General features: G+C 36.2%; 4 protein-coding genes across 4 annotated transcripts; all 4 read right to left on the reverse strand.

Moving 5' to 3' along the window:
• Positions 1-1,942: 1,942 nt before the first annotated feature.
• Positions 1,943-3,041, reverse strand: HELRODRAFT_181786 (hypothetical protein; the record flags this gene model as incomplete). Its single annotated transcript, XM_009031561.1, has 3 exons — positions 1,943-2,143; positions 2,282-2,449; positions 2,838-3,041. 3 exons carry the CDS (start codon positions 3,039-3,041, stop codon positions 1,943-1,945), a joined length of 573 nt encoding a protein of 190 aa, XP_009029809.1.
• A 268-nt stretch (positions 3,042-3,309) lies between these two features.
• HELRODRAFT_116156 (hypothetical protein) lies at positions 3,310-9,766 on the reverse strand. Its single transcript, XM_009031562.1, has 15 exons — positions 9,536-9,766; positions 9,178-9,420; positions 8,924-9,089; positions 8,401-8,684; positions 7,618-8,149; positions 7,499-7,554; positions 7,236-7,332; positions 6,973-7,096; positions 6,543-6,892; positions 6,099-6,266; positions 5,808-5,957; positions 5,640-5,726; positions 5,444-5,535; positions 4,966-5,306; positions 3,310-4,861 (listed from the first exon to the last, which is right to left on the reverse strand). Exons 1-15 carry the CDS (start codon positions 9,737-9,739, stop codon positions 3,511-3,513), a joined length of 4,245 nt encoding a protein of 1,414 aa, XP_009029810.1. The 5' UTR covers positions 9,740-9,766; the 3' UTR covers positions 3,310-3,510.
• A 1,280-nt stretch (positions 9,767-11,046) lies between these two features.
• On the reverse strand, positions 11,047-15,146 carry HELRODRAFT_181788 (hypothetical protein; the record flags this gene model as incomplete). Its single annotated transcript, XM_009031563.1, has 3 exons — positions 11,047-13,014; positions 13,196-13,393; positions 13,494-15,146. 3 exons carry the CDS (start codon positions 15,144-15,146, stop codon positions 11,047-11,049), a joined length of 3,819 nt encoding a protein of 1,272 aa, XP_009029811.1.
• A 767-nt stretch (positions 15,147-15,913) lies between these two features.
• Positions 15,914-19,744, reverse strand: HELRODRAFT_181789 (hypothetical protein; the record flags this gene model as incomplete). Its single annotated transcript, XM_009031564.1, has 7 exons — positions 15,914-16,363; positions 16,466-17,218; positions 17,363-17,397; positions 17,498-17,589; positions 18,407-18,487; positions 18,573-18,679; positions 18,932-19,744. 7 exons carry the CDS (start codon positions 19,742-19,744, stop codon positions 15,914-15,916), a joined length of 2,331 nt encoding a protein of 776 aa, XP_009029812.1.
• Between the last annotated feature and the right edge of the window lie 3,052 nt (positions 19,745-22,796).

A 22,796-nucleotide genomic window follows, 5' to 3' on the forward strand; every position in this document is an offset into this window, starting at 1 on the left:
TTTTCTTGATTGATTGATTGATTGATTGATTAATTAGTTAATTAATTTATTAATTCTTTCGTTTGTTCGTTAGTTTCTTCCATAATTTATAACATTAAAACGACAATGTTAATTTTAAGTTGATGAAGTCTGTCTCATTAACATGAGTGTTCCATCTCTTTCTGTTACATATTCAATGATATCTATCAATGATTAAAGACAATCTATGGCATGGTAACGAGAGTTTTGTAACTTTAGAATTAGACAAAAATAGTGTTGTCTAAAATTCTATAATTAGTGCATACTTTTTAGTTTTTAAACGTCTGTAGTAAGGTAGTAGTGGTGGTGACTGCCGTAGTGATGGTATAGCAGCTGGTAGTAGAGGTGCAATTAGTGTAATTGTAACTTTCAGTGCTAGTAATATAATATAATAATAATAATAATATATATATATTTCATATAATATATATATATTAATTATTAATAATATGGCAAAATAATAGTTATTATTATCGTAGTGTCATTTGTGTTTTTTTTGTACTGTATTGTATTAGCGCTATAATGTATTTGCATGTAAAAAATTTATGTATATATATATATATATTAAACATAATGCAGTTATATATTATACATGATATAGTATATATATATTGATTATATATTGATGAAAATCACAGCATGTTCAGCTTCCTGTATAATTTTTCGATTTTTCTAACATTTAACCATGATAGATGTTCTAAACGAAGAATTGTAGGGACACACTTGAGCATCTGGCCACATACACAACTTATCAATTCCGTACACTGAAGATGGTATAGGAATACCGAAAAAAGCTTCTTCTGCTTTTGCTTTTTCTGGCCCTTTTCTCTGGAATCTCTACCTACTTCTCTGACTACTTCTCCATCACTTGCGAAGTTCAGAGCGGATCTCAAGACCCATCTGTTTTCAAAATTCATTGAGGAGCGATGTTGAACATCGCGGAAATAGCGCTTTATAAGCTAATTGATTGATTGATTCTTTGCTCTACCATGCTTAAAACAAGTAAAAAAATTTGATTTTGAACTCAAGAAACTTGATAATAATTTACGGTCTACTGTTTAGAAGAATTAAACAGGAAGCTAAATAACGTGTAACATGCCGTTGGATTTTCATCAACAATTGCATTTCTGACATTCTTCTTAATCCTATATATATGTGTGTATTAAAAGATGTTTGTTTATGTATTTACTTGCATGTCTTCATTAAATAGTAAATAACTATAAATATATATATATATATATTTATTAATAAGATTGTTATACTGATCTTTAATTTGTTTGATGATTAGATGAATGAATAAATTATTTTTATTTATTTATTTGTTCTATTTTAATCTTTTTGCTATTGAAACATTCACTAATAGGCATTAATAAAACAAAAGAATCGTAACCACATATAAACTATTCACACACACACAAACACACACACACACACACGTTTGTTTGGCCTCGTACAGGTTGCTCATTATCCAGAAATTAAGAATGTTACTGAGGCTCAATGCTTTTTGTTTTCTGGGTGGAGCATTAAAATACCTGGCTATTCGAGATCACAATGACATAGTAGATAAAAATTGAGCCAGGAAAAGATTGCTTGCATCACTACGGCATGTTGATCAAAAGGGATTCACACATACATTCATATACACACATATATTCATGCACACACATACATTCATATACACACATACATTCATGTACACACATACATGCGCACGCATACGTGTTAGCAAAATCACAGTCATACACACAAATATAATCACATAAAAAATATTAATAAGAGATATCATTAAAATAGTACACTCAAAATGTCACAAAGCATTAAAATGGCAACTGACTGCATCATGTGTATATATATACATTTGTATTTAGTAATCAATCAAGATGGTACTAATTACAATAGTAAATAGTAGTAATAATAAGAAATATTATGAACGATTAGTTCCAGGCTTATATACAGGTGCCATATCTTTCCATGGGTCTTGGAGCATGGACGGATGGTAGTATTTGTCGATGTGGCTATTTGTTCTATTATTATTATTATAATTATTATTTTGTTTATTGTTTTTAATGCTAAAGTCTGGACTGTTTAAACTCAGGTTTCTCTTGCTGTTGCCGTACTGGTGCCTCTGTTTAGAAGTTGATATAAAAATTATAAAATTTGAATTATAAATTAAAATTATAAAAATTTGTTATATTATTCATATAACTATATTATTAATACGTTAATAATAATTATAATATTGATAATTTATTTTAATATTTACATTATCAATAGAAGATGGTGACCCCATAGGCATTGGAGTGGAAAAATATGGAGACCGAATGGCAAAACGTGGAGATGGATTGAATGGAGATCTGCCTGAAGAGCTTCCCTGATCTGGGGACAGTGGTGACAGGCTTCTTAAACATCCTGAAACGTTGTAGTTAGGACTCTGGGAGTAATGAAAGTTAATTTTTAAAATCAAAATTTTAATCTAATTAAATTAATTAAATATAAAAATTTATGCCACTATGGATAGTGATACAAAGTTATAATTATATAATAGATGAAATTTTTAATTTATCAGTTTATTAGTACAGCAACATTTCATATTAATTAAAAAATGAAAGTGTGATATTTAAAATATTAATAAAATATTGAGCTTTAACTTTTTAGAATCGGACAAACAATTCATTTTATTTTAATAATAGTAATGTTTATTTAGCTAGAATAGAAATAGTGAAACCAATAAAACATTTAATAATTAATTTAAATTTTAATATTAATTTAAAATTAATTAAATTTATAACAGATTATTAAAGATTAAATATTAAACTAACAAAATTTGGGAAGAAATTGGTAGACCCACCAAACGTCGACGACCGTTGATCCTGATTAGGATTAGGAGGTGGTAACATCATTGAACGAGAATTATCACCATGACCGCAATTAGGAGAATTGTTGTTAGTAGGCGAAGGCGAGAAAGTTTTGAACATGGGACTTCGATGAGGAGGAGATTGAAAGTTGAAAGTGCGGTTGTACATCGTTTTGAAAATATTAAAAAAACGAGAAAATTAAAATTTTTTAAAATATATTCAGCGAAAATAAATCACACCAAATTTTTGTAACCGATTTTTACAACTCACTTTTAAACTTTAAAAGTAGATTTAGTCTATAAAACAAAGATTAGCTACGAAAATTGTATACATAGAACAGAAAGTGTTGAACTGTACGTTGATGTACACGTACTATACAGTGCACGCATTCATCTTTACGACCTGTACGTCTTTTACAAACTAAAAAACCAAAAACTGCAACAAAGTAGTTTATTGATCCGTATATTAAGCGAGTAGAATCGAAGGTGGGTGAGACATGCAAATATTAATTCATCAGTGTAAAGAAGGAAAAATAGAATGTACTGTTGATAAAAATAACATAAAATAGAATATTTTAAATAAACTAATTCATAAAACTGTTGAATATAAATCGTACTAAGACATTACCTACGTTTAATCAAGGCTTTTTATCGTTCTCCTTTTTCTCCAGTGACAGCTGTAAACTTTTTTTAATTTCAAATCCAATATGTCTGGCCATCGGAGGTGGAACAGCATTACCGACCTGACGATGTCTATCAAGCACAGTCCCATAAAACCGGTAAGTATCGGGAAATCCCTGGGACCTAGCGCACTCCCTAACTGTAACGACCCTGTGCTGTTCCGGATGAAGAACCCTTCCTTGTTTGCCCATCGGTTCAGGATTAGTAACTGTAGTACTGAAGAATCCATCCCATTCCAGGCGGCCGTAGAGACCCGACCAATGATTGTGACGATTGCCAGTGTGAGGCAGACACCAAGGTATCAGCGTATTAAACTGGCGGTGTGCTGGATCGCAGTGTCCTGTCTCAACGCAGGAACAAACGCCTCGCAAATTACCACTTGCTGTTTTTCCAACTCTCTTATCGTCGTGCGTGTATCGAAGTTTACGTGTTACGGTCCCATCCTTCAACCTAATTTCTAAATTAGGCAAGTCTCGCCAGTCGGAACCAGGAGCCAGAGGAATGTGTTGCATACGCGCCAGGACGAGAGCACTCATTTCTTTGCAGACGTGATCCTGCAAAAGTGTCGTGTAGGAATTTTCTCCAATTTTTCTTCGTGACATCTTCTGAAAATGGGAAACAGGTTCCCCGCCGTAACCAGTTTCAATATGACCAGCACCGTTATTTACCTCCGGTAGATCCGACATAGCATCTCTAACTGTGATTGTACGAAAAGGAGCCGATCCAGATGTTCTACTGACGCATGACTCAAACCTGCGACCATCGACGGCCACAGTCAACTGCATACCTCTCACTGAGAAGGAATGCATTGGCTCCGGGTAGAAAGGCAACTTATAACCAGGGGCAGAGGCCAAGATAATTGCTCTTCGACGTGTTTGCGGGATTCCGTAGCAGCCGGCCTGTAGGACTCCAAAGGTGCATTGGTAGCCCATACTGATCAGACACCTCAGGGCCAGTTTTAAAACGACACCCCTCTTGAACGACACAAAATTTCGAACGTTTTCGAGCAAGAAATATTTAGGTCTGTAGTAATCACAGTAGCTGAGATAACTTGCAATGAGCGAATTTTTAAATTTGCTGTACTCTCTCTGGTTGAATCTATTCATGCCACTGAAACCTTGGCACGGTGGGCCTCCACACAGCAATTCAACATCACCTCGCTTGGGCAACCTTTGACCCGTCGAGTTGAACTCTGACCCGCTGATTGCGAGACTGAGAAGTTCATTGCAGTCATCACTGAAGACAGTGCATGATGGATTGTTGAGGCGGAAAGCTTGTGAGGCTGATTCGTCTTTTTCAATTGCCCATCTGGTCAGTTGAAATTTTGAAAAAAATGTATGAATAATTAAATAGGTATGCATGCACTAAATTTAAATGATATTGTATATGGGTATGCAGCAGCAATGAAGTACCTGGTGTCAGCAATACCCGCCTGGTGCAGGCCCTCAGAAAGCCCCCCACATCCAGCAAAAACATCCAAACACTTCAACGCTCTCAATGGCTTCTTTTCATCAGTCGAAACATTTTCTTGTTTTGCTAATGACGACTTATTTTTACTCTTTCCTTTCCCTTTCCCTCCACCTTTATAAAACGCAAGTTCTTTAACAATTTGAGATGATGGCACGTCTTGCAGCGATTTGGAATCAGGAAGGTACATCTCGGTGAAGTAGAATCTGTCGGACCCATCATTGAAATATCGAGTGAGGACGTCTGTTGCTTGCAGGCCGAGGTCTGATTCGTCGAAGAAGGTCACCTTCATTAGGACCACAAATTTTTAGATACTTTTTATTACTGAACAGCACACAGATACAGACAGACACACATACATATACACAACACAAAAGTTAAATACAAAATTAAACGTTGAAACAGAAAGAAGCAAATACATACCGTGCACTTGCCAGTGTAGTTACGGAAAGATACAGTCAGCCTATCTTCCGACCAGTACAACAGATTCAGATCTTTATGTGATGACGGGTTTCCTGTAGAAAGGACATAAATCCATTTTATAATTTGTCACTATTCTAATTTTTCATTACATTGTTACATTATTATTCAAATAGAAATATTAAAATAATTACAAAACCAAACCAAACCAAACCTCTATTAGTATTCTCAGGCCTGTAAAACTTCTGAACTACAACATTCACCTCCTCAACTTTAACCTTCCGACCTTTCAACTCCAGAGGGCCACAATCATCACTGACGTCATTGCAAACGCTCTTACCATTGACTGATTTTTGACCTAGGTAACTATTAGACTCAGTTTTTACGAAAAATCCAACAACAAGCGCGATTCTAAACGGCTCGGGGACTTGTTCATTCGAACCTTTTATGTATTCGGTTTTCCTGTAAAGTTCTGGATAGACATCCTCATCGTATTTTATAACTCTATTATTTAAAACTTTTGTAAAAATTTGCTTTTTGGAGTTATTATTGTTATTTGTGGATAGTTTAAAATCGTAAGCTTCAGTATCTAAATAGATACAATCCCCTTGTTTGATGAGGTCATTTTTGTATCTAAGAGAGCGATAGAATGTCTTACTTTTTAATGATGACGTAATTGTCGTCATGAATTCTAAAAATTTGCCATTGCCGTTTTTATTAAAAGTAGAAGTTGTGTAGTTGAATTTCGTCAGCAGTTCATCAACACCAACTTCGTCATCCAAAAATGGGGTCTCAGAGATAGACTTTTCGTTAACGCTAGCGCAAGCTGGACAGCATAACAAGCCATCGACGACCACCTTACTAATCTCACTGTCAGTAGTATTATTATCTAACATCGAACTAAACTCCACGTCTTGATTTTTGTCATTTTCAAATTGAGTAGAATTACTGGTGCCGTCGGCACGAATATCGTCATTGTCCATCATTTTAACGTCGTCATAGCAACCATTACATTTACTATAAGTAGTAGCGGTGGTATCAGCTGCAGCAGCGGTAGTCGCTGTAGCAGTCGCTGTAGTAGTGGTAAAGGTAGTATTATTACTGTTAAGAAAATTTTTAACGACGTCCAGACTATCGAACTCAGAAAAATCCTCAAACCTCGCCTTACTCTGGTCATATGAAAGTCTACAGAAAAAACTTTTGCCATCATCATTATTATCACTACTGCCCTTATTATCACCACATCCCAATCCGGACTGTGTTTGATAGCCGGGAATGTGACTGGCGCCACCACCGCTGCCGAAAAAGTCCATTTCTGATTGGATGACATAGTCGACTTTGATTGGATAGGCGATGAAATGAAGGGGCGAATCTTGGCACTCATCGACAAGAAAAAGTTCTTTGGGGTCCGATGTCTCACCCAATACTGTATCACCGCCCCTATTTAGCCATCTAGTGCGAAAAAGTGAAAATAATTAAGTTTTTTAAAAAGTGAGTTTAAATTGAATGAAACAGACAAAACGAAACCATACCTAGCATGAAACATAGCCTTTCCATAGGAATTATTTCTCTTGACCACCTCCTGCCACATGGACCTGACCTGGGCCACGTACATCGGGACTGCTGGGTCATCCGGGCGCACGCACACATGATCACCTTCGGGGCGTTTGAGGTCAATGAGGATAAAAGGGATGATTGAACAGTAAGAGTACAGACTAGCACAGAATGTTACTACAATGTAACATTACAATTTATTAACAGACAGACAAACAAATAGATAGACAGACAGACATACCTATTTTAACAATATGCTCTCCAATGTAGGCACCCAGGTAGAAAATTTTTTCTCCATTTGCGTATTTCGTCGCCAGGGGTGAACCAATCCAGGTAACCTTCGTTTCTATCACCTTGGCTGGAATGAGGAGAAGTTTAAAAGGTATAATACTTGTATAAAGATAAAGACACGCACACACACACATACAGAGAAAGAGATATAGAGAGAAACACAGACGCATACTAACTTAATTTGTGTACCACTGAATTGATCTTAAGAACAACAGCTTCTGTCTTCTCAGAGTTCTTATTATGATTCATTTTCCTCTTCTTGCCTTTAACTTTCCCATTATCATCATCTTCTTCCCCATCAACATCATCCTCTTCATCATCATCATTTTGACTGATTTCTCCGGAATTATCATCGAGAAGGTCGTCATCTTCGGCCTCCTTGATGCTCATATATGGACACCTTCTAATTAAGCAGGCCTGCTTCGACCGTCCGGACCCGCCAAACTTGATCATATCCATACAGGATCTGCACTTTCCACAGTCAGGCATCTGGCAAGCTTCACACACGCCACATCGTCGTCGTTTTGTGGCCGCTGAACTTTGACCTTCGATTTGACCCTTGAATAAGGAATCGAAAACCTCTCTTACTAACGGTGTGACAGTTGCCTTTGAGTCTTTTTTCTTCTGAGCAGTTTTTGCTGCAATTTGCTGCTGCTGCCTTGTCTTCCGATTAGTTTGCTGAGTGTTTCCAAAGGATTTATTCTTGCGACCGAGCGTGACGCCTGTCAACTTAACCAGCGTTCTAATGCACGGCTGGATGATTAGTAGCACGTCTTCCGTGTCGGCCGTGTCGTCGTAACTCTGTAGCTGGTCGATGATGAACTGGGCGTGCTGGAGCAGACTGTCCTCTGTGAAACGATTCGACTGGAGTAGGCCAGAGTGGTTGTTGTTATTGCCGTAGAAGTTGATATTGTTGCTGTAGAAGTTAATGTTGTTGCCGTAGAAGTTGATGTTGTTGCTTGTTGTGCAGCGCCTGGGGACTGTTAGCTGTGAGTAAGAAGATGAATATAATGTATGATATTGATGACAACCACATATATTTTACTGCTGCTACTATGAACACTAACATAACTTCTAACGGTAGAGTTTATAAAAATAAACGAAACCAACGAGACAGAAAGAAAGAAACGATCGGAAACCTGTATTCTGTTGACCAGATCCTCATAACTTGGCTGCTCATCCTTCTCTATGGACTCCTTCAGAAACTCAATCACAACTTTTGACAGCTGAGTTTTGTCAGATACAGCATCCCAAAACGGTTTGTACGCGTCACTTGGGGAGAGGAGGATGTACTCTGCGAAGGCGGTACTGAAACCGACTACCGGGACTTCCCCACCGTCAAACCCGGCCGTCCACCATTGGTTGATAGGGCCCATGTTTCGAGTACATATGCCACCTGCTCCATGCATGTGAGTGTGTGTGTGTGTGTATGGTGAGGTTTGCCAAGAAGAATTCTTATGAAAAACTTTGCCAGAATACAAACTTTTATTGGAAGTTTCATAAAAGTTATAAAAATTTTAAAAATAAAAACTTTTTACAAAATAACTATAAAGGTTGGAGAAAATATATTAGAAGAGAGAGAGGGAGAGGGAGAGAGAGAGAGAGGAGAAAGAGAGAGTTACAGAGAAAGATGCAAACCCTCAATAGATGGATTATCATCATAGATCGGCTTGATGTAACCACTGAAGTACAGCTCAACATTCTTTTCCAGTAGGCCACTATCAAATGGGCAGAGATGAGTCATTCTGTCATAAACACTAAAATTAGTGAGTCGATGTTGGGGCCGTTCGTCTGCTTCGTCTATCTGGGGACAGAAAAACAGGAATGTTGTTTAAATTAATTTGGAGAATTAATAAATAATTAATAGTAATGATAATAAAAGCGTTACTAACTTCTTGTTCGTCCCCGGTGAAAAGTGACAGTCGTGAGTCGGTTAGCGCAACAAATTCTTCGACGGCCTCACCAGAGTCACCTGGGTACATTACTATTTCCTGTTCATCGAGGATCTGTCCGCATTCGGTACACCTTTCGATTATGAATTTATTTTTTGGGTGGTTTATTAGTTGTAGTTGTTCTGTGGTGTTTGTTGTCATCAGTTCTTTGTTGGTGATGTCAGTTTCTGATTTGTCTTTGTTCTGCTTTTGGAAAGATTTATAATAATTATAAATAATAAATAGTATTATTAATATAGAATCAACTATTTTTAAATAATAAATATATTGATAGTATAATAAATTAAATCTATCTGACCTCACTGTCCAGCTTCATTTTTTTCTCAGCCTGCTCTACTAACTCATCAATGACTTTTTCATCACTGGCTTCACTTTCGTTATCATTGGCAGAGCTTGAACTAATTTTATTGTTCCTATTAACATTGTCATTTAGTGATTTCCGTTTTTTGTTATTAACAGGCGAATTTTCTTTCAAAGAGGCCTGATTGGCAAACATAGACATGATATTCAGTTGATTTTTCAATATCTCTGATTCTTTCAATCTGTATTTTAATTTTTTAAATGGATTTTTATTTATATCTCTGGAAGGATATTGAAAAATATATGGAAAAATTAGAATTTTATGGGCTAAGTTTTTGGCTTTGGCACAAAATGGTGGACGAGATAAAAAATTAGTTAAACAACAAAAATTAATAATTGAAATAACAAACTAATGAAATTAATTAAATAGAATTAATTTAAAACAGTAATAAATATTAATTAAAATTTACAAACAAATAAGTGATCTTACAGCCTTACTTTTTATTTTTGACAATCCTGTCATTTTGATGATGCTGATCCGAATCATTGCACGAGTTAGCCTTTCTTGACATTGGTGTTGATGAAGATTTTTCTCTATAATTATTTTTCACTAATCCTCCTAATCCAGTGGTGGCACTTGCGCTGCTTTTACAACTGTCCCGCCTGATTGGCTTCCCCACTTGTTTTGAGCTGCAAGGAATCAACTCCTCTTTCTCATTAGTCCCGTCATCGTTGTCGTCATCATCCTCATAGCTATCTATAACCAGATTTTTTTTCAACGGGTCCCCATTGGCATTGTTAATATTATTTCCGGATCCGGACAAGTTTTTGCCATCGTAAGATGACGAAACCGACGATATAGAATCCATTAGTTTCATAATTAATTTTAAAATAAATTAAAATATAATTTAAAAAATGGGATCTTGATTTTGAAACAAAATTAACACGTTTTTTTGCAGGTTTTTGAATGGCCCGCTACCGCTTGTTCATATTTATGGCGCTATGCAATGTTGTCAATTGCGGAAAGTAAACGTTTTCAGAAAAAGAGATGGCCAAAAACAATTTTTCAAATTAACAATTTTTTTGTTGAAAAATACACGTTTAATTGTTAAATTTTGTTACAATTAGTTTATCAGTAAGTTTATAACTAACAGTCTGTAATTTTTGAAACCATAATTGCATAAAATTATGTTTAGAATTACAAATTTCTTTAAACTTCAATTAAGACGGGGTAGCGTGGCCGAGCGGTCTAAGGCGCTGGTTTAAGGCACCAGTCTCTTCGGGGGCGTGGGTTCGAATCCCACCGCTGCCACCATATTTTTGTTTTTATCATTTTGTCAACCATTTCCTGATAATTCCTTTTGTAATTTTTAAATCTAATGTTCTAAATTTTTTACATGTAATTTAAATTTTTATACTTAAATAATCAATTTTTCGATTTAAATTAAATAACTAACCCGTCGATTAATCAATTAATTAATTAATCAATTAAAATATTAACAATTCTATTCAATGGTTGGATAGTTTATAATGAATTTTTCGTTTAAACTTACCGAGTGTACTTTTTAAAGTGACGTATTTGGAAAAAACCGGGTAAGCTACACCGATAGGTTCGTCGAATACCTCATCTCTTATGTACTCGTTACAAGAATTATCGCATTTTTTAGTTGCGTCTCCAACGTAATTAGCGTAATTATTATTGTTGTAATTTTCATAAATATTTTTATACTTAATTTTGTAATTATTGTTTTCTTCGCTCTCGTTACAGTGTCTGTTTTTTCCGTAACAACTATCATGGTTTCTGTTGTAATATAATTCGTTTCTGTTGAGAACTTCACTAAAGTTTGTCTCGGTCCTCGAGTTTTGACCGACACCGATTCGACGAATATTTGAATTTTTCGACAACCGACTATAGTGCATGCCACGATTATTTGAATTGCTCAAAGTCGGACCGTTATTTGGAGTACTGAATTTCAGTTGTTCACTACTCGTTGAGTCTGAACGAATATCGGCAACAAAATTCTCAACATTATTTGAATCGATTCTTGACAAACTTTCGGTATCGTGTGGTCCGGTGAAAGCACTGTTCGTAACGTTTTTAGTGATTTTGATTGCGTTTGAAGACGGCTGAATCGTCGTTGTGCTTTTTGAGTCAGTTTTCAAATTATCGCTGACATCTGATCTTGTACCTTCTGTTGTTGTACCTTTCATGGCATTGTCTTTACTGGTTGAAACCGAAAGATTCGAGCTGTGTTTGTCCGGTATGAAATACTCGCTTGATTTGGTCGGTTCGTTATTAGTAAAAGCCGGCGGTTGTGTGGTTATTGTCGGCATTGGTGGTGCATCGTCAGTAGCAGAAGTTGATGATGAGATTGATGTTGATGACGAGGGAGATAATGAAGAAGCTGATGACGTTTTTGTGGCTGTTGCCATCGTCTTTGCTGTTTCGTTCTTCTTAGTTTTAGACTCTGATGTCATTAATTTGCTCTTTCCCGAACTTTCAGCTTTGCTTTTCTCGCTTTTGAGTTCAGATTCTGCAGCTTTATTCTTTTCAGTCTTTGAATCGGTTATTACAGTTTTCATTTCGGAATCCGTCGTTTCCATTTTTTGTCTTTTCGATGCAGAACTTGTTTTCTTGCTTCTCTCCGTTTTCATTTCAGGTTCTGCAGCTTTGTTTTTCTCTGATTTCAATTCCGCTGTTGTTGCATTTTTGTTTTCAGATTTCTGTTCGGAGGCTGTCATTTCGCTGTTGTCAGTTTTACGTTTGGAGTCTGTTGTTTTATTTTTATCAGTTTTTGAAGCAGATGCCGTCTTTTTGCTTTTTTCACTTTCAACTTTTGTTGTGGTCCTATGTTTGTCTTTGTCAGCTACAGCTGCAGAAGTTGTCAATTTTTTAGTTTCAGTGATCGTTTCAGAAGTTGTGGTTGTTGATGTCGTTGTTGTCGTTTCTTTGCCGGTGGTTTTAATTTTACTGATACGGTCCTTCAACTCATCCATGTAGGAGGATTGAAGGCCATGTTGTTTCTCTTGCCCCACTAACAATTTCTTTTTTTTACATTTTTCCTCCTTTTTATCATTTTCCAACTTTTTTGAATCTTTTTTCTCTTTTTTCTGTTGTTCCTTTGTATGTTTGCTTTGCTCTTTCGTTGAATTTTTATTATTTTCAGACTGACTTGAGAGCAGTTTACTTTCTGATTTCTCCTCAATTTTATCAAACTTCTTCGTTTTATAGACGGAATTTTTATATTTCAATTTCTCTTCAATAGCCTTCGCCATCTCCTTAACAGAACCAGTCTTCTGCTGTCTCAATATCTGATCGTCAACTCTCGTGCTGCCAGATTTAATCGTTTCAACTTTTAAGCCAACTTCCCAGTTCGGAGTCTTTGAAGAATTTTCCGCTTTTGTGATCACTTCTTTGGATATTTTGGCGGCGATCTTTCTTATAGACGACGCTCTCAACCTTGGTATGGAATAGGCCTTTTAAAATAAAGTTTGTACAATATTTTACGTACATTTCATTCTAACTTGACATACTTTACAAACTTGAATAACTCTCAAATACAAAATAATTTTAAAGTTTTTTTTATAAAATTATTTTGTAGAGACAACAAATTTTTAAAAATCTTATTTAGGGATTTTCAGATAAGAGCAAACTAACCGATTGAACTCTCTCCTTAATACGACTTCTCTTTCGTCTGCTGGGCTTTCTCCGCAACTCGACGGGCTCTGGTTGTAGGAGACAGTTGCAGAAATCCATTAGCAACATCTTTTCCACCTTTTTACTACACTTGACGCTCTTTCCTTTCCTAACAAGGTAATCAGATAACCTACTCGAAAACTGCCTTTCTGATTTGTTCTAAAATTTGGTTAAATTATTATTTGTATAACATTTTTTCAAAAATTACGAATGTGATGACTTAAATGTAAAAATTAGTAAAAATTTTAATGCACACAACCTCGAAAAAAGAAATGCGACTCCTACTCCTTAAAAATCTCTTGTAGGAAGGTTGCTTCCTTCTCATTCGACTCCTAGGCTTTTTACTCTGCGTATCCATGTTTACGAGAAGTTGTAACTTATCTTTCCTATGTCTCTCTAAGATGCCCTGTTTTTCTTCCAACTGCTGTTTCAGTAATTCTTTCCTCTTTTCATTCCAGGCCTTGTTCAGTTTGGTTTTTATTCTCATTTCTTTCTTGCAGGTGGCAATTTTTCTTCTCAATTTTTTGATGTGCTTCCGTAGAATTAAAATTTTCTTCCTGATTACTTGCTCTTTGTGACTGAAGGCGTCTTTCAGGTACATCACTTTTCGCAACCGCTCTTTCTCCTTCTCGACGAAATGAGAGCAACCGGTAGCGCCTTCTAGACTGAGATCCGACTTGCAAATCGTTTCGAATTTAATCAAATCGACACTCTGAAACGGTCCCAGCAGTTTATTAGAAAGTTGCATATCTTCACCTGTTGATTCTTTCGTTGCTTCTGAGAAACTCTTCAAACCGTTAACGGGCCCAAAGCTGTCGTTCTTCCTACTGAATTGATAAAATTGCGGGCCAACTTGTTTCTGCGTTGGGACATCAGGGACAGTGACGATAGTGAAGGGACCGTCCGCCGTGTTGAAGCAAGCAGCTCTCGAAGCCGGTTGAACCGGTACAAAGCATACGTTCGTCGAGTTTTGTTCTTCTATGTTGGGAGTCGTCATCATCCTGGAAGGAGTTGGTGGTCGACGAGGGGGTGTGGGTCTGCCAGGGGCCATCATTCTGGGGGGAGCCGGTGTTCTGGGAATGAGATTTCTAGTGATTTTTTGTTGAGGTGGTAATTCTAATTGAGGCCGAAAGATTGGAACGTTGTTGATTGTAGGTGAAGGTTTGTGAAAATTTAAAGTTGAAATTTGTGAGCCTATTGTAATTTCCTCGGAGCCGATTGTTGATTTACTATGTTGCAGCGAGTTAATGGTTGATATTTTTGATTGAGATTTTTTGAATCTATTAAAAGATTTTTTTCTAAATTTTTTCTTTCTGTTCCTTCTTCCTTTCCTATTTCTTTTCTTTTTCCCTCTACGAGCACGTTTGATCCTCTTCCTATTCTTACTGATGACGGGATCGAAAGTTCCGAAGCAGACGACGCCATTTCGGCAGGACATGTTGGTGCTGTCGTGCGATGTTCGCAAGCTGATCAGCTCATTCACCAGGTTCCTTTTCTTCTGCTCCAGCAACTTCTGCTGCCTAACGAGGACCGTTATCTCGCTGTCTCCTACTCCTTCCTTTGCCTCACTTAAGATGCCATCTATGCTTTGTGTCAGTTCAATCAAACTGGCCGTCCTGAAACTATCTGACGTGGAAAGGTCGGTGTTTGAATTGACGCTCGAGTTGAAATTCGAGGTGAAATTGGAGAATTTTGAGTTTGAGTATTTCGAACAAGTGTCACACTCGTTTGATTTTTGATTCTGATTTTTCAAACTGTGCGATTGTCTGTTTGAGAATGTTGGAGTGTTGTGGTTGTAATAGCACTGACGCCGCCGACGGAATATGCTGAGCATGGAGTTTTTCTCTTTCAGGAGTTTGAATTTGTTTCTTAATTTCGTCGATCGATTGCTGATGAGGTTGTCACGGAGCATGGGCGGCGAGTTTATCGAATGAAGATTACATTCTGAAGTTACATTTCTGCAGTTGTACGCCGGCACCGAACGACTTATATAGCGCTTCATATCAACTACTGATTGATTAAACTGTGAGATTTATACGGCGCCGATTGTTGATCTGTAAGGTCTTTGTGTACGTGCAATAAAATAGGCACTCCATGTCACGCCACAGTTTAAGATATCGCCAGAAATATTCAACAGAATTGATAATAATAAACTCATTATTTTAATCATATTTAATCTAAATTGTTTTAAAACTATTTAAATGACTGTTTTAAAAATAAACTTTCATGTCTATTATTTGTAAACAAAACACATTATGTCATGCTGACAAAGAACTGGAATGAATTTATAGCGTAATAATCAGCAATTCTTACAATTTATATGTTATCAATTGATGTTACCATCCCTAAGAGTCGATAATTCTTATCATATTTATAATATGAAATAATATAATAGTTCTACCATAGACTTATCATTCTTATTTTCGTATATTTTGAAACAGTTACTGCACTATGTATTTAACACCTTCTCTATTATTTACAAACTGCCTCATTTGAGGTATGACAAATTTGTATCTGGCAAAAAATCACTTGATAAAAATATTAAATTTTCAGTTAATTTTTATTTCAAGTTGTTGAAGTATGGTGATGTTGAAATGGAAAAAGATATTAAATGTATAAACAGAAAGATAACAAAGAAAAACAAATCCGATAATTTTAAATTAATAAATTTCACTTTCGCTACTTTATTTTTACGGGACTGGAGAACTTAGTAACAATCCTCACACCTGCCCCTACAGACGAACATTGCTGGCCTTTGGTGCAATTTGACACCTTACTATTCGAAGTTGTAGTAACTTTCTCGGTCACTACCATAACATCTGGGCTGTTTGTAGCGGCGGTTCTCATTGACGGGACCAGACTGCTGGTCACTAGTTTAGAATTTTTGGTAGATGAGCGTTTCTGAGGCGTAGGTGGGTCTTTCGATGGTGGTACGTTTGACGACGACAGTTGTCGTGCTTTTGAGGACGATTTTAATGACGCCACTCCTGATGAGGACGACGATGACGACGACGATGATGAGGGTGATAATGAGGTGCCTGAATAGCGGGACGGAGATTTGCTTTTTCTAATTTTTGATGATTCTTTTGGAGTCTTGCTTTTTTCATCAACGTCGCTTGTCTGTGAGAGCTATTAAAATGGTTTCATTTATTTATTTATTAAATTATTAATTAAATATTATTCAATAGATTTATTGATTTTTTAATCTTTATCATAAAAATCGACACTCACTGATTCTAGACCAGAGCTGCGGCTTTTGCCGCTACCACTACTACCTCTCGATTTTTCAGTATTATTACTGCTGCTATTAGCGGTAGTATTTGTGGCATTTGAGAGTACCCTCTTACTGATTGGATGGTTCATATTTCTAAGTAGTTTACTCTTTTCAAGCTCCATTTCGTTGGCTAGTTCTAACTTCTCTCGTCTCTGCTTCTCGTTTAGTTCATCTAATTCTTTCCTCTGCGCCATCTCCAGCTCAGCTAATTTATAGTTAAATTTTTTAACGGCTTTTAGCTTCTTGAACATTTTGTTCAAATCATCTAGCTGCATCTTTGCTATTTTCCTATCCTCACAGCTGCTGACGCCCCCACAGCCGATCACCAACCCCGCCAGGGCTGTGCCATCTAGTTGCTCCACGGTCAAGTTAGTCGGTGTATTCGACGAGATATCCGTCGGTGATCGATTCGTCGATAAATCGTTGCAGTAATTCTTGTTCATTAGGAATTTTTTCTCATTATTCATCCACTTGTACAAATCTGTCTCGTTCAAATTCAGAAGTTCCTTCTTTGTTAAAATTGTCGCGCCTTGTTTGCTTTGCTTGGCGTCATTTTTGTGAGTAGGATGGTACTGATGGTACTTCTCTAAATATTTTCGTAATGTATCGTCGGTGTTGAGCTCCAATAAGTCGGGCTGGATCGGTTCGGTATTTTTAATGTTCGGCTCCATGGCTGGTGGCTGGCCGGATTTCTGTTTCCTCTTCATTTCCTTGTGAAACAATGATGATCATTAAAGTATTGATAGTCAAAAGTAAATGAATGAAGGAGCGAATGAATGAATGGATGGATGAATAAATAATTACAAAATGGATAAATATCGGTGAATGTTCACATCCGTCCATTAGAAACGAACCTGGTAGGGTCTTGTATTCCTCATGATCACCCCATCTTTCCAGACACTTTGAAAGGCCATCCCGTTGGCGTACCGGTAGGTCCCGCATCCCTCAGGTAATCCTGAGTATGTGAATTTCAATTTCCACTTACTCACTGTATAATCCTGGTAGCGTAATGGTTAAAGACGTTTGATTGGATCCTGTGTCGCTGTGATCGGATTCAATTGCATACTGATCGCTGCGTCTTCTTTCGTATGCGAAAGTAAATGACATAAGAAAGAGAGAAAGCGAAAGGGAAAGAGAGAGAGAGAGAAAGAGAGAGAGAAAGAAAGAGAGATAGAGAAAATAAAATATATTTTATTTAAAATAAACCTTTAGCCCATACTCCTTTAAATATGTCGCCATTGGAATAAAACATTGTCCCATTTCCATGTCGCATGTCGTTTTGCCATTGGCCTGAATTTGATTGGTTGGTTGGTTAATTAAATGATTGGTTGGTTGGCTGGCTGGCTGGTTGGTTCGTTGAATGAATGGTTGGTTGGCTGGCTGGCTGGTTGGTTCGTTGAATGATTGGTTTGTTCGTTGAAGGATTGGTTGGTTGGTTCGTTGAATGATTGGTTGGTTGGCTGGCTGGCTGGTTGGTTGGTTCGTTGAAGGATTGGTTGGTTGGTTCGTTGAATGATTGGTTGGTTGGCTGGTTGGCTGGTTGGTTGGTTCGTTGAAGGATTGGTTGGTTGGTTCGTTGAATGATTGGTTGGTTGGCTGGTTGGTTGGTTCGTTGAAGGATTGGCTGGTTGGTTCGTTGAATGATTGGTTGGTTCGTTGAATGATTGGTTGGTTGGCTGGCTAGTTGGTTTGTTGACCGATCTTAAATAGTTGCCAAAAACTATTTGAAAAACTGCTTGGTACAATTCTTAACCGTTGTTAATAATTATTAATAGAGTAACAAACGAGAAATAATTAAACCAATTAAATAATTAATCAATTTAATTAAATAATTACACAATTGTTTAGATAAAATTTATTTAAAAAATAAAAAAAAGAGATCACCCCAGTATCTGGACCCGTCTACGTAGACGAGTAGACCACGCCCACACTTCACATCATTGTGCCACTCACCAGAATATATACTCCCGTCATTGTAGCTTCATTATAATTAATAATCATTATAATAATTAAATATTAATGAGATTGGTTTATGAATATTAATAAGGGCGATTATGCCCCAACCTATATTTTCCCACCCCGTTCTTCTTTCCGTCAATAAAATGACCTTTGAACGTTTCCCCGTTTCCTAATTGGTACTTTATACTGCCGTGGGGCGGAGTCATCTCTTTCTATTTATAAATATTAATGAGGGTAGGTTATGAATATTAATGAGCAAGAATTAAGATATATTTAAAATACACACACATTTATTCAAATATAAATTAAAACCCGCAAGAATACATAAAAAAATCCAAGCCCACCCACACAAACACACACATACACCCACAAAAACATACACATACACCCACAAAAACATACACATACACCCACACAAACATACATACACATACACTCACTCACTCACACACACACACACACACCATCAGTGAAACTTGCTCCATCTTGTCTGGCACGAATGACGTCAGTGATAGGTACTTTTCGATTTTAGGACTGAAACACTCGGTACCCACACTCGATACGTTACGGTCCTGGAACGATTCCGTCGGTATGTCGAGTAATTCATCGGTATTACTGACATTAGAGGAAGTCGGTATCGAAAATATACCGGAAAATGTCGGTACAAATTTGATGGTATTCTGATTATTCGCCATTGTAACACTAGTTGTATCGGTTATATCGGAGGCTGTGTCGAATTGTTCCTCTTGAGAAACGAGACTCGAATTTGTTAAGGACCGAAATGGTGCAACCAAGGACCGACGTGGTGATAAAAAGGGTCGATTTTTTAAACTTGATACAGCGCTTGATTGATTAGAAATCAAGGTAAGAATATTTTCATCGTCAGATCGCTCTAGAGATGATGAAGATGATGAAATAATGATGATTAGAACGGGTAAAAGTAGAGAGATAATGATGGACGGAAGAAGGGGGATAATGATGAGTGAGAGAACGTTGATGACGTCAAGTCTGACGTCACCGTCGAAATGTGCGGAGGAGAAAAGGAAGAAGATGAGTAGGGAGAAGGTGAAGTGCGAGAAGAGAGGACTTATAATGATTGATAGTAGGCTGATTACGCAACTTTTAAAGATGACGTCATTTCCGCCATCATCGTTGTCTTTGTTTTTGTTATTATTGTTGCTATTATTAGTATTGTTGTTGCTGTTGTTATTATTATTATTATTATTATTAATGTTATGATTGTTGTTGTTGCCGCTTCGGATGTAGTCAAATTGCATTTTATAAACAATAACAGATGTGACGTAGACGTCCGAAAACCAAAAAAACTAAATGCTTAAATTCATATTGTTGTTGTTGTTAATAACATTAACAGTAACAATTACAAATGTATAAAAATTTCAATAAGAAAATATACCCCACTTGAAAGCATTTCAAGTGTAAACAAATTAAATATTTTATAAAAAAACAACAAGATGGCAGTGTTGCTGTCGCCGCTGCCGTCGCTACTGTCGCTTCTGCCGTCGCTGCTTCTGCCACTGATGATGAGGATGATGATTGTCACGAAGATGATGATGATATTGTAGATAATGAAAAAGAAGAAGGAAAAGGCGACGATGATGATAATGATGATGATGGTTATGATGATGATATTCTAAATATAGATGTAGGTGATGATAATCTCTTTCTCTTTCTCTCTCCCTCTCTCTCTCTCTCTAACAATTACACTTAAAAGGTTTATAAATTAAATATTTTATAAAAAAACAACAAGATGGCAGTGTTGCTGTCGCCGCTGCCGTCGCTACTGTCGCTTCTGCCGTCGCTGCTTCTGCCACTGATGATGAGGATGATGATTGTCACGAAGATGATGATGATATTGTAGATAATGAAAAAGAAGAAGGAAAAGGCGACGATGATGATAATGATGATGATGGTTATGATGATGATATTCTAAATATAGATGTAGGTGATGATAATCTCTTTCTCTTTCTCTCTCCCTCTCTCTCTCTCTCTAACAATTACACTTAAAAGGTTTATAAATTAAATATTTTATAAAAAAACAACAAGATGGCAGTGTTGCTGTCGCCGCTGCCGTCGCTACTGTCGCTTCTGCCGTCGCTGCTTCTGCCACTGATGATGAGGATGATGATTGTCACGAAGATGATGATGATATTGTAGATAATGAAAAAGAAGAAGGAAAAGGCGACGATGATGATAATGATGATGATGGTTATGATGATGATATTCTAAATATAGATGTAGGTGATGATAATCTCTTTCTCTTTCTCTCTCCCTCTCTCTCTCTCTCTAACAATTACACTTAAAAGGTTTATAAATTAAATATTTTATAAAAAAACAACAAGATGGCAGTGTTGCTGTCGCCGCTGCCGTCGCTACTGTCGCTTCTGCCGTCGCTGCTTCTGCCACTGATGATGAGGATGATGATTGTCACGAAGATGATGATGATATTGTAGATAATGAAAAAGAAGAAGGAAAAGGCGACGATGATGATAATGATGATGATGGTTATGATGATGATATTCTAAATATAGATGTAGGTGATGATAATCTCTTTCTCTTTCTCTCTCCCTCTCTCTCTCTCTCTAACAATTACACTTAAAAGGTTTCCTTATTAGAAAGGAACATTTTAAACTAATAACTAATTTTAAAAAATTATTATCAATGCTTCATTTACTTTTACAAACATACAAACATACGTACATACATACAAAAATACATACATACATACAAACACACACATACAAGCATCTTACTGGATGGGGTTATGTAGGAAGAAAAGGAATGCGAGTTTAAATAGTTAACAGACGGGCTTGTGTCACGTAAGGCTGCCGATTTCTAAACACTCCCAGATTCGGCTTAGCGTTTTACTTGGCTCGTCGATATAACTCACATCGTGATGTGTTGATATGTGGCACTCCAATACAATTTTATGTGTTGATATGTGGCACTCCAATACAATTTTTCAGTATAAAAGAAGGTGATTTCAGAGCAAGGCAAATTGTTCAGCAAGAGACATCCAACTGATCTCTGGGTGTGGCCCTTGTTTCTCGAGAGTGTCAGGAAGTTAAAGGGCCGAAGCACTCTTTGACGGATTCCTCTGAAGACTTTCGCTGAACGCTCGTTATGCTCGAGTTTCTACATACATACATACATAAATACATACATACATACATAAATACATACACACACACAGACAAACACACACACACACACATATACACACATTCAAATTAAAAACATTGTTTTAATCCTTTTGAAAATTTTTTTTAATTTTGAAAGATAAAATGAGTTTTTTTTTGTACAAAAAACAATAACAACAGCAGCAATAACAATAATTACATTATTATTATTATAATTAATTGTTATTTATCATTTGTTTTTTAGGATATTAATAGAAATACTGGGAACGGATAACAACATTAAAAAATGCACGACCGATTACAAGGAGAAACATCATCATTGGTCGTTGGAAAAGAATGACCTTTATAATAATAATAATAATAAAAACAACAATAATAATAATAACAACAATAATCATAATTCTTCGAGAGCAAAAAAACTAAGACATTGGGCAAAAATGACATTTGGCAAAAATTTCTAAATGAATTATCGAACGAACTAACGAACGAATGGATGAACGAACGAATGAGTGAATGAACGAACGAATGTTTGAATGAATGAATGAATGAATGGTCGAATGAATGAATGAATGAACAAACGAATGAAAAGATGGGTGGAAAAATTATTAAATGATGATTGAGTGAACGAATGAATGAACGGATGGCTGGATAAATGAATGATGAAGAAAATTTAAAAAAAATATTTGTTTTGTTTATTTAATTTTTTCTCTTTCTCTCTCTCTCTCTCTCAGGATTTCAAATTGAAATCTTTAGAGAAACATTTTGAAAAAGCAAGGAAATAAATTTATTTTTTCGTAATTAATGTTTTTAAAGTGCTCAGTTAAATTTATGTTTAAAACACACACACACACAAACACACACACATAAACACACACATACACACATAAAGATACATACAAAGATACACACATACATACATGCAAACAAACAAACAGACGAAACATGTCGCTTAATAACCGTTTCGTTTTGTTAACAAATTAGTTGGCGTGTACAATCCAGGTGTTTTTTAGCGTTTTGTCATTAATGATATTATTATCGTTGTTAATAGTAACAATAATAATTATAATAATAATAAAACAATAATAATAATAATGTTATTATTATTTTTATTATTTAGGCGACCGCAATGAAGGAAAAGGTTATTTTTGTTTGGCTGTTGCAACTCAAGAAG

Source organism: Helobdella robusta (assembly GCF_000326865.2).
Source record: "Helobdella robusta unplaced genomic scaffold HELROscaffold_75, whole genome shotgun sequence".
Classification (NCBI taxonomy): Eukaryota; Metazoa; Annelida; class Clitellata; order Rhynchobdellida; family Glossiphoniidae; genus Helobdella; species Helobdella robusta.